Source organism: Myxocyprinus asiaticus, chromosome 47, assembly GCF_019703515.2.
Source record: "Myxocyprinus asiaticus isolate MX2 ecotype Aquarium Trade chromosome 47, UBuf_Myxa_2, whole genome shotgun sequence".
Lineage (NCBI taxonomy): Eukaryota > Metazoa > Chordata > Actinopteri > Cypriniformes > Catostomidae > Myxocyprinus > Myxocyprinus asiaticus.
In genome coordinates, this window is record NC_059390.1 from 10375972 (window position 1) to 10392644 (window position 16673).

Genomic DNA, 16673 nt, shown 5'->3' on the forward strand with positions numbered 1-16673 from the left:
TCTTTCTTCTGCTGAAAACAAACAAAGATTTTTAGAAGAATATCTCAGCTCTGTAGGTCCATACATGAAGTGAATATTGGCCAGAATTTGAAGCTCCAAAAAGGACATAAAGGCTGCATTAAAGTAATCCATTCGACTCCAGTGGTTAAATCCAAGTCTTCAGAAGCAATATGATAGGTGTGGGTGAGAAACAGATAAGTCCTTTTTTACTATAAATTCTCCTCCCTGCCCAGTAGGTAGCAATAATTACGAAGAATGTGAATTGGCAAATCCAAAAGAAGAATATGAAAGTGGAGATTTATAGTAAAAAATGACTTAAATATTTATCTGTTTCTCACCGACACCTATCATATCGCTTCTGAAGACATAGATTTAACCACTGGAAATTTATGGATTACTTTTATGCTGCCTTTATGTCCTTTTTGGAGCTTCAAAGTTCTGGCCACCATTCACTTGCAACATATGGACCTACAAAGCTGAGATATTCTAAAAATCTTGGTTTGTGATCAGCAGAAGAAAAAAAGTCACACACATCTTGGCTGGCATAAGGGTGAGTAAATAAAGAAATACGTTTTGGGGTTAACTTTACCTTTAAGGATGTTCTGATATTTTACTGGAAAACAAGACAAAAATAAGACATAGATTTTTCAATGAAACCAGCAAATATCTCCAACATGATATGCAGCACTGGAGCATTTGATCGAGATAGTTTTTGATGTAAGCCTCACATTCCTTGCAACATTTCCCTCTACCTTCTGTCTTTCTCTCTCATTTCAGGCCCATTCGCCTCGCTTCAACAATCCAGTAAAAACATCTCAATCACATCTGTTAGCAGCCACCTCAGAGATCTAACTGAAGGACTGAAGGAGCTCCTTGGTCTTAATTAGGCTAAAGTACTTCTGGGAGACAACAGACTTATCCCTGTTTGGAACAAAGCCTTGGATTCTCTGTTAAGAGCTCTCACATAATTGAAACCTCAAAAACAAAGTAAGGTATTGGAACTAAAACGCATATTCCAACAAGGTTGTTTTACTTGAATTTCCAGACATATTATGTCATGGGCAATGTTTTTTGGAGAATATACGTGGTGTGCCCATCATTTTAGAAGTAAAACACAACAAGTGGAAGCACTCAAAAAATCTTTAAAAAAACCAACTACAGTTGCAAGAAAAAGTATGTGAACCCTTGGATTTATCTGGATTCTGCATGAATTGGTCATAAAAGTTGCTCTGACCTTCAAAGAAGTCACAACAACAAACACGGTTTGCTTACACAAATGCATTTTCATTTACTGAAAATATCATGCAGACATTAAAATGGCAGGGTGGAAAAAGTTTGTTTCAGGAGGTCAGGATACAGTCCAGAGGTTTCAATTCAGCAAAATTCTTTTCTGCAGTAAATCGCTCTCTTGAGGTCTTGTCAAGCATCTCAACCAAAAATGGCCTTGTTCAATGGATCAGATCAAATTTTATGACCATTTATCTAGAAGTCCATGTAAATCCAGGGTTCACATTAACATGTGTAAATGGCTGGGAGTGTACTTAACCTGTTCCAGGTGGATGTTTTTGTAGATGACAGTTTGGTTCCATTCTGGATTCAGGCTCTTCTGAGCATGTTTGGACCTTCTTTTATTCTCAGCACTGCAATTAGATAGCAAACCACAAAAGGTCACCCCGAGGCACCTCTATAAAATTAGCACAGTACAAACCACATTTGTTAAAGCATTCCACACAGGTGGCAAATGTTTGTTGTCTATGGCAAATGGATTGCACAATGAAGTCTAGTATAGGACCACTTGTGTTGCTTTAGTGACCATATTCTACATTGAACGATGATAAAAAATGTATTGATGATACAGAAGAAGGAAAAATGCACTCCATAAAACAACAGAAGTTATATCATTAAGCCATTCATGTCCAAGCACGGCCAATCTTGTATAATGTGCTGGTACTATAGGAAATAATCACATACCTGGCATTCTGCACAACCATGACCTGACTGTAAAGATCCAGCATGCAGCAAAAACAGACAACAATCAGTGATGAGTGGGAGACTGTAATAATGTCTGTATGTCCTGTATGTGTTTGTATATGTGCTGGCAAAATTGCTTTATGCAGTAGCATTCATGCATTCATGCCCATATGGTGCAGATAAATGGAGAGATCTTGCTTTTGTAGGTTCAGTCTAGGTAGTGCAAAAAAAGATGAAAGCCAAAAATGGTCCATTGCACACACACAAACACACACACACACACAAACAAAGGCAAATTACACCGAGCAAACAGCCCTATCGTTTTATACACAAACTGAGCTGGCATTGATTTTCCTCTTTTGCTGACTCACAGCACACACAAACACCTAGACAGACAGACAAATGCACACCCATACACACACAATCATACATTTAAAAGCAGCTCAAAACTAGAGCTGGGAGATTATTACACAATATGCAAGTTCTAATGAGGTCTTTCCCAGTGACTTGCTGCTATTTATAACTGAATAAGTGATTTCCTGGTTCGTTAACTCTCAGAAAGTAGCAGGCAGTGTTAAAGAACAGCTCAGGGGTCTTAATTTCCATTGTCAGGGGTAAAAGAAATAGATTTTTCACATTTGACTCTAGAATACTGATTTCAAGTTATTCTAAAATCTTAAAACTCTCTGCAGTCTCGCATTCCCAAACGTTTGACTATTGGCATTAAGTCTTGTCCACGTTACAGCTTATTCTGGCCAAGAACGGATCATTTAAAAAGGAAGAGGGCATCTGACTGATATGTAGGAGCAGCAAATCTGAAATCTGACATAAGAGAACAAAGCAGAATTTGTAGGAGTGCTTAAAGATGTCTTGTTAGGCTAAGTGTTACTAAGTGTCTTAAACAAAAGACTTGAATATCTTTCAAAGGACTCATAAAAAAAAAAAATTTAAAAAAAAAACCTGTGCACACTCAGTCCTGAAAGCAGCACAGTAGCTAGGTTTCCAGCCAGGAGCTGGAAATTTCAGCCAGCTCTTGACATTTTTGGGCACTAAAACTATACACTATAACGATCAGTTGCTGAAGCAGTTGAGTTTTCATCAAGGAACTCACCCTCTTCCTGGCAGCAGGTAAACTTTCACAAATGGATCAGAGTAGCCGTTATTATCCCGAGGTGCCAGATTCCGCGCTTGAAGAACATGGACGATGAGATTTCCCAGTTGTTTGTCGTAATTTATTTGAAGCTGCCAAATCAAATAAAATGACACAAGTTGGTAAAAAGGAGGCTCTACGATACAACTAATGAACAATATGAATGTGGCATAAATATATTCTAATCTTGACATATTAATAAATCAATCTGTTAATAGGGGCATTCTTATAGCTCACCATTTTTAAATGAATAAATGTAAAAGGGACAGTTGACACAAATATGAAAATGCTGCCATCATTTAATCATTTAACTTAATTGTAAATTCTGCCTAACATCTCAATTTGTGTTCCACAAAAGAAAACAACAAATACCATTTGCAACAATATGAGGGTGAGTAAATGATGGCAGAATTTTCATTTTTGGGTGAACAATGCCTTGAGAAAGATAAAAGTCTACCTGGATCTCTCCTGACACTGGGTGAAAGTGAATCTTTGCAGTCTCAGAGGTCTGAAAAACAGAACATCAGCAATAAAAAGACATATGAAATAGATGCATTTGACTATGTTCAAAATAGTGCGGATGTGGGCACATGTGTTTGTTGGACCTTGCTGTGGCGTTTCTTGCTGACAGAGGGTGAACCAGGCTGGCCAGGGCTGGGTACTGCACTGGATCCTGCAGACGCTGAGGCCTTATCCAGCGCTGATGTCAAGGAGGACGGCACCTGCTGCTGGGACACTTTTTGCAGCTCTGCAGCCAGCTGCTTAGGGTCCACACCTGGAGACCTTGGAGGTCTGTCTCCTGCAGATTAACAAGAGCAAGTGTAAAATAAGTGATCAAGCAATACAATGGAATTGAGGTTAATTACTTTCATATATTGGCATTTGATGAACTTTAACGTCTGTACAGACCACAGGAGAATAAAGTGTGACAGAGATGCTATGTGTTCTCACCTTTGGTCTGGTCTTGAAGGTCTAGGTGGGAGCTTTCAGAATCAGACAGCATGTTTAGGTCACTATAGATGAGAAAGAGAGAGGTCATGGTTATATATAACGATAACAGCAATTTGACATGTAAAGGTGCACTAAGGCAATGGTTCTCAACTGGTGGGTTGCAACCCAAAATTGGGTCATACAGTCTGTTTTAATAGGGTTGTGGACAGAAGAGAAAAAGCAATGCTGAATGCAAATAATAAAATGCATTTACAAGATTTTAATTTGGCCAATGTCATTAATTTTGCATATTATTGGGCCTGTGCAGTTCATGGTAATATTTATATAATACATGTTTGATTTTAAGGCCATTTTTATTTACTATTACTTTTGATGATAAAAATTGTGGTACTGTGCTTGGTGTTCAATTTAAAATCTGGGTTCCATGGCAAAACCAGTACACTAAGTAATTTTTTGTTTATATCTGCTGGAGTAATTCCTTTTTTAATTACAAATATAATTATATAATAATAATAATAATAATAATTATTATTAAATCATATGTAGTAGTAATGCAAATCTGGCACTCACAGTCTGATGCATAACTCCGCCTCTCCAACCTGATGACCAACCAGACCCTGCACCTCCTCGTATGTCTTTCCAGTCAAGGAAATGCTGTTCCACTCCAGAACTTGCATTCCTGCACACACACACACACACACACACACACACACACACACACACACACACACACACACACACACACACACACGTTGATGCGACTATCCTTATGAGGAATGTCCATACACATGATTTTTATACTGTAAGAACTATAGATTCTACCCCCTAACCCTCACAAAAAACTTTCTGCATTTTTACATTTGAAAAAAACAAACAAACATTGTTTAGTATGTTTTTTAAGCAATTTGAATTATGGGGACACTAGAAATCACTTATTGCATAATACCCTTGTAATTACCAGTGTGTAACCTAAAAAAATGTCCTCGTAAACCACCCAACACCCCCCCCCCCAACCCCACACACACACATATACATAAAAATCACCACCAAACAAAATGTTTTCTTTACTAGCTGGAAGATGTTCTAAAAAGCACTGCAACGCCACACATTATCTCCTAAAATAAACAGTAAGTGCAATTCTCAAGACACCCAGAGAGAAAGGGGAAGAAATGCTTGCAGAAGTGAACCGCAGAGTTCACTCCAATTCACAGCAAACTGAAAACCACTCTGTTGGTGCACTTACACAGGTGAAACCGTGTCTTCAGGTAGGCCAGGTAGGCCCTCTTTGGACGTTTTAAAGCTCCCTCACTACGGTGGATGCTGGGGGTCCCTGTAGGTCAATGTGTATGATGTGTATGTCATGAACTGTGCACACATTCACCAGTTTTATAGTTTAATGTGAGAGATTGAACAGCCAGCTCACATTACTCCAGTTCTTAACACCAGCCTGTTCTACTAGGCTTGCGAATGTGAGTCATGTGTCTGTTGTAACCATGCAGACCATATGCATAATCACACTTACAGCAAGTAGAAACATTTGACATTTCACCCTTAAGAAGCTTCATCAGCTTCATCAGGTGGAACAGCATGTGGAGATGAGACAAGACGAGAGAAGAGGGAAAGGGTAGAGAAAAGATGAAAAGAGGCGAGAAGAGAGAACACAAGAGGAGAAGAGATGAGTTGAGATGAGACGAGAAGAGAGAAATTAAATTAAAGTTGAAGATGAGAGGCGATGAGACAAGATGAGAAGAGGTGTTAAGAGACTAGAAGAGGCCAGATTAGGTGAGAAAAGACAAGAAGAGATGAGATAATAAGAGACGATACGTAAAAAGTAGAAGAGACGAGACGAGATCAGAAAAAACAAGACAAGAGGAAACAAGAAGAAATGTGGAGAGACGAGAAGGAACGAGAAGAGCACAGACACAATGAGATGAGAAAGAGAGCTAAGGAATCAGATGCCTAAATACAGAGCAATATCTGATAGATAGTGTGCGAGCAGGAGGAATACAGATGCAAAGTGTCAGTCCCAGTCAAAGCTCACACTGTTCTCCCACAAAGCCCAGCTGTTGTATATAGCCTCATAAATAAGTCTATGCACAGAGAGATCCAGCCCCTCTGGCTTCACTTTCCCCCTCGCCACCAATCCCAGTCCCTCATAAATTACGACCTGCAGAAAGCAGCACAAAAGCTAGAGGCAAAGCAGACCTAGTTTACAATGCTCTGTGCGCACCCTCACCCCTGGAGAAAGAGAGAGCATTAATGTCTCAGTCAAAAACTGAGATCAATAGAGCTTGTAAAATTCAGCTCTATCAAAATGGTTGAAATACTCTATCAAAAAAGCCATGAAACTCAAACTGCACTATGATTTCACTCTGGGTTTTATTAGATAAGTCTGAGAGGATTCTTTCCATCAGAAACTTTTTGCCGTTGGCCATCATTTGGTGAATTTGTCACAATGGGGTCTATTATAACTTTGTACAGTCCATATTTACATACAGGCTTTGTAAAAGCAGTATTAAACCACTAAAATTTCATCAAAACTTACAGTTCACCTCTCCAGTGACATCTCAGTCAATGTTTTGATGTAAATTTTCCATTCAACTCTTTTACTGGCATGTTTATCTAACATTTGATCTGTGCAACACCTATACTCAGTGTGTTTACTGCTGAGAAAACAGTCGTGAATCTGAAACTTAAAATGTTCTTCCTCTCTATCTTTATCTCTCACATCAAGAATGAGTCATTCGTGAAGCCTGGAGGTGAAGAATCGTGCAGATTAGCATAATTTGTTTTTCCTGTCTCCTACTATGAACTATCACATCAAACCATGCCCTGAAATGTCACCACATGGACTGATCCAGCTATTCATCTAAAACAAACCAATGAATCTATACAGAGAAAGATCTTGGGAGAGTACCCACCCCCTCACTGAAATGCCTACCTTCCACAAACTTCCCCGTCTGCTCCGCAGCTCCTCCAGGTAATACTTTGGCTACATATGCACCAATGTCCCCGTTGCTGCCAGGGACCTCTTTCCCTCCAACCACACGGATGCCCAGCCCGTTTCCTGTAAGCAAAGAGCATTGTTAAGATATGCTGGTCAAATATATGTTGCTAATTCATTAAACTGTAACAGACAACACACAGTTGAAAAGCCCAGCATTGATGGTCACCAGCTTATGTTGTGTTTTGGATGCTGATCACAAGGACTGGGTAAAAATATGGATTTACTGATTAATCTTGATCTTCATTTGAACAATCCCGATATCGATTCTTAAAATCCCAAGACCGATCTTTCACCTTTACTTTAAGGTTTACTTCAGTTTTGGATGAGTTGATCGTTATATCTGTTAAATTAATAGCAGTTAAACTGTATAGTTTGGCCCCTGTAGGTAATTTTTTTAATTAGTATTTTTGTAATGAACCAAGTGAGAAGTTTCTCTGTATAGTTAAAACCATTAGCTGAGAGAGAATTTCTTTCATGTGTAAGCAAAATGAACATTAGAACTGAAATATACCCAAATGAATCACAATTAAATAAAATTGTATTGAAATCGAATCTCATCGAGAGCATGTGAATTGGAATCGAATCAAATAGCAAAATCTGTATTGATACCCAGTCCTACTGGTCACCCGAATGGGATGCTAGCATGCTGGTGTCCCACAGGCTTCTTAACTAGCTTAACCAGCAAGCCTACCTTGGTCAACCAAATACATTAGAAAGACCATGTTGGTCAACCAGCAGTTTTTGCTGATGAGAAACTTGGCTATGCTGGTTTACTAGCCAGACCAACACAAAACCAGCATACACCAGATACTGTGGGACCAGTATGGAAGTTAATGCTGGTCTAAGCTGTTTTTTTTTCAGCACAGTACCATGACTGTGAACAGCCAAATCCAAAGTGTGACTCACTTAATTGAGCGAAGAACATCCTACAATTCAGAATCATTGTACCCAGACCCCTCCATCAGACTAATTACTGTACCAATGCAGGCATTACCTTAATTACAGTGCAACGAATTTACCAGTCACAACACAGCACACTTGCTATAGACTTATCCATCTTTTTTTTAAAAAGCAATGCACTTTGTTCAGCATTTCCTAATTATGAGAATAACCCTATGTGTGCATTTCACGCCATTTTGAGCTTTGATGACTGAGGAAACTGGAGGGAAGCCAATCTACCACATTGCTGCATAATATCTGCCCTGTTTTAACGCTTATAAAAACAGTGACAAGGGAGATTGAGGGGAGTCAGCCACACCTACATGATTTAAAATACCAGGGCATGTGGAGGGGGTGGATCACTGATGTGGCTGCTATGCACAGCAGTCCTATGACAGTATGTGTGCATTAATGTGGAGCACCAAAAGAGGACGCTGAAGGAAAATTGGAGGTGAGCTAATGTGTTTTTAGTAGTAGGCATAAAATATACTGTGCCAACACAATCTCAGAATGGTAAAACTAATATTTGCATAGACGTAAGCCTCAGGCATCTCCCCATGCAGACCTGGTAGGCGAACAGATCTTCTGTTACCAGGGGCAGTTGTCCTAAACATCTGTCTACATTGTAGGGGCATGTCTGTAAGCCAAGCTGAAAAGTGTTAAGTATTGGACTGGCTGCTCATCTTACCTGATACACTATGATCTTTAGGATCCCTCTGTAGTTTTACTCTGTTATGGGGAAACGGGTAATGCGCTGACTTGCCCTGTGGGCCAACATACAAGCACTGTCAGACTCACTTAAGGAAACACTTGCATGATAAGTTTCTGAAATACTTTAATAAGAATGCTTACGATGAAATAAAAAATGAATTCAGCTTTTTTTGTATGTAATTACTGTATCAGGTTCATTTTTACATAATTACAATACTGTATATGGCCAAATATATGTATTTGCACACCCAAACACCACACCCATTTGTGCTTATTGAGTATTTAATTTAAAAACCATTGGCATTAATATGGAACTAGTCCTCTTTAGCAGCTTTCACTCTTCTTGGAAGGCTTTCTACTAAATGTTAGAGATTTGCTCCCATGCAGACATGAACATCCGTAACGTCAGGCCCTGATGTTGGTCACTGGGGCATGGCTCAAATTTGGAAGAAGACATATCTCTAGAATGCCAATGTATTCAGTAACATTAAGATTTATTCACTGGAAATAATGGGCCTAGCCAAACCTGTCAACTACAATGGGGTGTGCACATACCTTTGACCATGTAGTATATTGTATATGGTAAATATGTTCAGTTTGTTATGAAGAACCAAATGTTTGTACTGTCTGGTCACTTTTGTGTTTATGCCCCAATGTACATGCAAAAAGTGTCTTTATTACCTGTCTTCTCTCCACCCCTTGTCCGTTCTCTGTGCGTCCTTCTCGTGGTTTGTCAAACCAGTCAGTTTCCTCCCGACGCAGGTGGTACGCTTCAGTAAAACAGATGGAAATTTAATATTTAAAGTCCTGCCAGCCAATCTGTCAAAACGAACCTCTATGCACCCTCCAGTTATTTGAATGTAATATCAGAGACAGTTAAGGTATGTAGTCTACATTTCAAACCATTGCCTTTCTTCTACTTCCAAACATGTTCATGAGGGGCCAAACAATATAGAGCCATTTGGGACAGAAAAGGAAATGATTATAGAAAGAAGAGCAGTTATTTATATACATGCAAACCTTGTAAAACTAAAACAAAGAATGAGGACACATAGCAGCAATATTATTTCCCATAAACATTCTGAGCTTTCACAGGTGGAATAGGACTAACTGACATAGACACAGGTAGACAAAACTTTGCCATACTATCTTGCATTATAATGTTCACCCAGCATGGGAAAAAGGCCTTTCAGCTATAATGTGGAAGAGGTGAGAGTTTTTATATTTTTTTAATTTTTTTAAGAGTTTTATAGGATAATTGCCAATCACATTACAAAACATTATTTTCTAATTTATTGGGAACATTCAAAGGCTACAAAGATAAGCAGTGCACTGATGCTTGATTTTCACAACTAGGGGTGGTCTAGGTAACATCTTGTGAAGGTTATTTTAATTTAGAAGACTCATTCCTTATAGACATTCATTTTGGAAATGCATTGTCATGGACAGGTGAATAGCTGACCTTAGGTCTTCATGACAAATTAACATTCATCAATACACTTTTAGAGTTTGCAGACCTGACACTCAGATGTAGAATGATATGACATGTAGATCTTGTTACATGTTGAAACATTCACTTAAATTTAGATTTATTATTGTGTATATTTGTGGACATTCTGTCAGCTTCATGAGCCAGACCAGCTTTATGATCAAATCAATGCACTCATTAGATTTGATATGCACAAATATTACTAGCATTACATGACTGCTATTTTGTTCATCAAATTGGATGAATTGCAACAGCTTAGATCGAGATGAGAGTTATTTTTAGAGAATAAAAAAGTGAGAAATTCAAATTTGGTTGATTCAGTTGCCTAACAGCTCACGGGTGATTGGCAGGTGGGTGGTCATGGTAGCGGAAGGTGTGAGGGAGATGGGAGGCGTGCAGGAGTCTAAAATGGTATACTCTACCGTTTGTGACATTCTCATGTGAGTTTCCTGGATCGTCTCTGTTCAAACCCACCAGGGATTCACTTAGTGCTGCAACCAAGGCAAATGCATTTACTTCCAGATGGCACATATGATGACGGCATCATATGCTGTTAAATGTATGGGAACAGTTACTTTATAGATAAATGAAAAACAAAAATACATGTTAAAAATTGGTGAGTATTTTAGGTTTGAGCTTCAAGTAACGTCGTTGTGTGATTCTTTAACCTTATATTGTGAAACAAAAAAAAGTATTTTGTAACATTTTGTGCAGTTAATTTTATATAATTCCATGAATTTATCCACTACAATGTTTTTATCACTTTGATTTTAAGATTTATTATGGGTAGAAATGAAAACAGTCAACAGACAAATATTGTTGACATAAAGCTCAGAAAAAGCAAAAGCTCAATATATATGAAAGCATTTATCAGGTGTAAAAGCATGCAAATGAAGAAGGACTTTTATTCAAAAGCAGACAGGAAGAGGCAGATAACTTATTTATTAAGTGAACATCAAACATGCATGCAAACAGAAACAGGCATGGTAACAATACTCAGGGATATGCTAGTAACACAAATAAACAGTACCTTTGTTCATAGAAGTGTGTATAGGCTATAGCTTTTTTTCTTTTTTCTGAGAAAGGGAACTTTTTAAAAATGAACTTAACTAATGCCTGACCTTACACAGAAAACTGTCAAAATATCTTATTAATACAGTTCATGTTGTGTAGCTGTAATGTAATCTGTGTAATATAATGCACAACTTATGTTTTAAACATAATTCAACTATTAAGCAATATACAAAACAAAAGAAGAGAGATTCTGTGTAGATTAATTATGACATAGATGAATAACCAAACTAGGAAGATTTAGCTAGAAAGGCACTTTCAGATAACTAAACAGATGACTAATCAACAACAAACACGGCTCTGTTGTTTACAGCCTGCTTGACTATCAACTTTGAAGGGATCTAAAACTGCTCCTATGCAATTTACAATAAGGATTTGAAAATGGACGTAGTCCCGTCATTTCAAGCATAACATTTTTTCATTAATCCCACCCATATAGCACACAGGGCATGTTAACTGAACATACAGAGAGTAAAAGCATGCACTATAAGTGTCCACACAGGACAAAAAGGCAGTCAGCAAAGAAATCACATGCAAAATGTTAACTGCAAATGTTAGAAATGTTACTATAGAAAGTAAAATGTGATTTTTCTTAAGCTGTTATTTTAGCATACAAAAACACAGTACATAGAACACTGCAAAAAACATATTCATTAATTAAAACTTCTTTCTTTAGGTGAAAAATTCTGCCATTGCCACAAAATAAGATAAACTTATATTCAAGATGCATAACAAGTCTTAATATCTTAGTAGTTCTTCTTATCAAGTGAATTTATCTTGTTTTAAGGAAATTTGAATTTTTATTTTTTACTGGAAAGACAAAGAAATTCAGTAAGAATATGATTTTTTGCAGTGGAGACAGACAAGCAGATATATTCAGAGAACAGATGCCTTCACATAGTCATGACTTATGAGTGGACACTTAGAAGTAGACGAGACATACATAAATAAAAAACTGGAATTGTGTATGAAGCGTCAATCCAAGAGAACATTCTGAGGACATTTAAATTACCTTCACTGTCAGACATGGTGCCCTGCAGATCATCCATTAACACATAGCCACGCCCTCTTGAAGGATCTTCTCTAAGATGTTGCTGTTGAGGGTCCTGGAGGGAGAGGCATGACCCAAACTGATCACGGGAGTCAGCGGAAATGGGTGGAAGTGGCCCTGCAGATGCCCTTGCCATACCCATTGGCTGACCCACCGGACTCAGCGGGCTCTCTTCTTCTGAGTTCTGTGCCACAATAGGTATACGTCCACGCCCTCCCTGTCCAATAGGCAAGCTTGTAGGTTTTGACCTTCCTGACGGAGTCTGGAAAGCTGAAGTCTCTAAGGAGGGGTCAGCTTCTGCTTTGAGCCCCAGAGAAGAGCTGGAAGTGTCTCTTTTAATGGACAGGTCAAGACCATACACTGAGGAGGGTCTAGAGGAAGGCCGTGACCTGCTTCCACTGGGGTAAGCAGAGTCTTCTCCCAAGGAGGACCTCATACTTGGGCTCAGATTCATGCCTTGGCCAAGATTGAGTGAACCTGCCAAATTGGCCCCAAGTGTGGAGCCCAGGTATTTCTGCTGTTCTGCAATATTCTTTCGTAGTCCAAATGTGATCTCATCCTGTAGAAGTCTGCTTGATCTGGGCGAAGAACCACTGGACCCCAAGTAACTACTATAGTCTGTTTCTAGACCCCTGCTGTCCTGGATAGAGGAAGTGTACTTTCCAATGTTGCTGGTGTTTTTGTGTTTCTGGTAAAGCATAGATGTTGGGAGTTGCTTTGCAGCCTGCTTCTCCAAGGTTAGTCTGCTGATGCTGTACTTCTCTGTTTTGGGGAAGGCTCTGTAGCCTCCAGTAGACACTCCTGTGCTGGTGGTATAGTGATGTGAGAGTCCAGCAAGTTGTTCCAAGCTTTCAGTGCTGCCTGTGCTTCTTCTGAACTCCTGTTTCAGTTGCTGTTTTAAAAGCTTCAGCTCAAATGGCTCTTCCATTGGGTCCTCTTCATCCTGGGCCTTACCATATGAGTGAAGTCTGGAGGAACTACCCAGGTAGTCAGTACCCACATCTGCAGCAGTATGTCTCAGAAGACGCTCTGCTTTGGCCAGCTCCCTTTCAGCAATGCCATAACTAGTGGACGAAAGGCTACCAGTACTCTTTGCCAGTTCTGCCGCATCCTCTAAAAGCATGTAGCTCCGTGGTGTTTGATGATGTTGATCCAAGTCAGCATAGAATGAATCGGCAGACACGTTGGACATTGGACTCATTGCCAGGCTACCAGCACGCTCCTCTAGGCTTCGCAGGTCAAGGTGGTTGCCATATTTACCCCCTAAGTAGGATTGGGTATCATAGCTGGTGGCAATTTTAGTGGAATCTAGTTCAGAGAGGAGAGCAGCTTGTTGCCTTGCTTTCTGTTGGAGCAGTAGCATTTGGTGGTAGCTCTGTTGCTGTGAGGCAGTCAGAGACGGAACAGAAGAGTAGATGGATTGGGATTGGTATGGTGACTGAGGCTGGTACAGAGACTGCTGGTACTGTGAGTATTGGAACTGGGAATACTTTCCATACTGGACATCGTGTTTAGTCTGCGGAGGAACAAACTCATCAAGCTCTGACTGTGGTGCAGTACGAGGTCTCTCTAGCCCATGTCCACTGACCTTCTCTCCACCTCTTGTCTCACGAATGTTACTCACCTCACTGTCCGACATGTAGTCTCGGTCCTCTGCAACACTCTGCAAATATGCCCTTTCCCTCTTCTCCCTCTCTTTAAGCAATGCCTCCTTTCGTCGGTTGATGCCCATCTCCAGGTAACGCAGCTTGGCATCAATCTCCTTCTCTTCCTCATCCAGTTCAGCTTGCTTTTTACGCAGTTTCGAGGACTCTCGCTCAACCAGGTCCAGCTCACGGTCAATGTCTTGTAGAATTTTTGCCCGTGCCATGTTGGTGTTTCGGCACTGGCGACGGCGAGCTGAGCCAGAGCTGTAGGCTGTTTGATCAGCATCAGCTGCTTCTTCCTCAGAAGGTGGGTTAGGAAGGGTCCTCTTAACTTTCTTTTGGGTGCCAGATGGAGTACCACTAGGAGATCCCTTTGCCTTAAAGAGAAAACCAATGAAGCAATAATAGTGTAAAATGACTAAACTGCTTTTATACATACAACATTTTTAAAGACATATTTCATCCTAGGACTACACATACTTTGTGTATGCAATCAGTTTTGAAGCTGGTTTCAAAGGTACACCTAAAAAGCGAGCAACTAACACTTTAAAAAAGAATGTAAGAAAACCTCTGGAGGATTATGCACACTCATGAGACATGCCTTGAGGACGACAAAACTATCAGTACATATTCTTTATCTCCTGTACTCCTGAAATGCCTTTAAAAGGGCCATTAATAAGCTTTGCTTTTTTCAGCTTCCAGAAATTATAAAATGAGAAGTAACTACAAAGAAAAATAAACATCCTATGAAATTTCAGTATTTTTTCAAACAAAGTCGAGCCTGCTCATACAACTCAAATGCCAACTCTAATTATAATCAGGTATACTTACAGAATAACCATCAGAATGCTGGAAATTTGCCCTCTCCTCTCCAGTTGGGCTCATGGGTTTGGGGTCAGACATTGACCTTTGTATAACCTTGGGAGCCCTAGGACTTGATGGTGGACCCATGGATAGGTCGGTGGCAGAATGTATTCTCTGTGGGCTTCTGTCTCCAAGGGATTTCTCATAAGACAAATACTCAAGGGATTTGCTAGGGGATACACAAGGGGAAATGGGAGAGTACAGAACTTTTGGGGACTTGGGTGGACCTGGGACAACCTGAAGAGTGGAGGAATCTGCTTTGAGGTGAGGGGACTGGCCTATATCAAGTGGTGTGGGGCGTCGCTTAGGAGAGGAAGTTCTGTCAGAGTCAGGATAAGCTACTCTAGTATCTACCTGCACAGAGTGCCCCCTAAGTGTTCCTGAGGTGTCTGTTTGTACTGAAATTTCAGTTAGGGCCTGAACTGAAACCCCTCCCCTTTCACCCATGCCATTTTTTCCACCACGTGGTCTACTGCGCCTGCCTCGAGCAGGAACTTCCCATTCATCCTGGTCCTCGTCATCTGTCTGTACACTGCTATCAACACTTTTCTTTGCACTTTTCTTCTTTCTTCCTGCAGTGTAGGCCTTTTCAATATTATCCTCCTCATCAGTCTGGCAGCCGCTGTCCGTCTTTCTTTCTCCTCCAACAAGAGCCTCTGGCAGGATCTCACCAGGATACATTTGCCTGAATTTCTGTTCCTCCAACTGCAGTCTGAGCTGCTCTTGTAGCCTTTGTATCTGCTCTAACTGCTCTTGTTGTTGAGCATAAGTCTCCTTTTGCATCAGGAGATGGGCTTGTCTCTCCTCCTCTTGCTGGCACAGAATTTGCTGCTTCATGGTCTGAAGCTCTTCCAGCTCCTTTTGCACCAAAAGCTGTTCTTGCTCACGGAATCGCTGGATCTCTTGCCTCTCCCACTCAAGTTCTTCAGCCAAGCGCTGTTGCTTCATCTTCTCTAGTTCGAGAAACTCGCGCTCCATCTGGTACTGTCCATCTCCAGGAACCATAGGTGAAGACAGAGCTTCTAAAGAGGCTGCAATTGCTTCCAAAGAGGCATTTGTGTAGGTGTCTTGTGCTGCCACTGTTGTAACTGTAGAAATAACATCTGAGAGAGTTGTGGAAAGGCCAGCCTTTGAAACTGTAGTGTCCAGATTCAAGGGCATGTAATTTTGTTCCCCTGCTGTAGTTACAGCAATGGTTGACAGAAAACTGTGTGATCTAGTGAGAGGTTGGTTCTGTAGAGTTGACAGTGATGGCATAGTATCACTTGTGTGCATGCCTGATAGAGTACTGTAGGATGTGCTGAAGATGGAGCCAGGCTGGGTGGTTATGGCATATGTAGAGGGGACTGGTGCTGCTACAGAAGAATAAACAACACCATTGGAAGATCTTAGGACACTAGGCACGCCATAATGGGTTCCAGCTGCTGAAGTAATCCTGGCTTGTGTGTACTGTGGAATCGTCATTGCAGTGCATACTCCTGTAGCTTTGCTTGAGTAGTCCACAGCCTCACCTGTTAAAATTTCATTTCAGTGTTCAGCACATAAAAATAGTGCAATAGTAATAGCACAGAAACAGCCATGCGTCCTCCGAAAAATAAAAAATGAAAACAGCCAAAATAATATTGAATTGTATGCAGAGGCATGCAGACACATACAAATAAAAAAAAATCTGGAGCATGCAAAACCATTCCACACGAAGACACATCTGAATAAAAAATTAAGATCTGGAGCATGCAAAACCGTTCCCCAAAAAAAGAGAACATATATTAAAAAATAAAAATAAAAATCAGCCGGGAATAAGCAGCGGTAACTCAAAATTATAT

General features: G+C 40.1%; 1 protein-coding gene across 1 annotated transcript in view; it reads right to left on the reverse strand.

Annotated features, from left to right (window-relative positions):
- pcloa (piccolo presynaptic cytomatrix protein a) overlaps positions 1 to 16673 on the reverse strand; it is a 60079-nt gene that overhangs the window by 12699 nt on the left and 30707 nt on the right. Inside the window, exons 6-18 of the mRNA XM_051691699.1 lie at positions 14818 to 16361; positions 12302 to 14363; positions 10641 to 10709; positions 9411 to 9499; positions 8707 to 8782; positions 7014 to 7139; positions 4643 to 4751; positions 4073 to 4134; positions 3727 to 3920; positions 3579 to 3629; positions 3083 to 3213; positions 1972 to 1998; positions 1547 to 1640 (exon numbers count right to left, since the gene is read on the reverse strand). Coding sequence (XP_051547659.1) covers positions 1547 to 1640; positions 1972 to 1998; positions 3083 to 3213; positions 3579 to 3629; positions 3727 to 3920; positions 4073 to 4134; positions 4643 to 4751; positions 7014 to 7139; positions 8707 to 8782; positions 9411 to 9499; positions 10641 to 10709; positions 12302 to 14363; positions 14818 to 16361 — 4634 coding nt within the window. The remainder of the gene's footprint in view (positions 1 to 1546; positions 1641 to 1971; positions 1999 to 3082; positions 3214 to 3578; positions 3630 to 3726; positions 3921 to 4072; positions 4135 to 4642; positions 4752 to 7013; positions 7140 to 8706; positions 8783 to 9410; positions 9500 to 10640; positions 10710 to 12301; positions 14364 to 14817; positions 16362 to 16673) is intronic.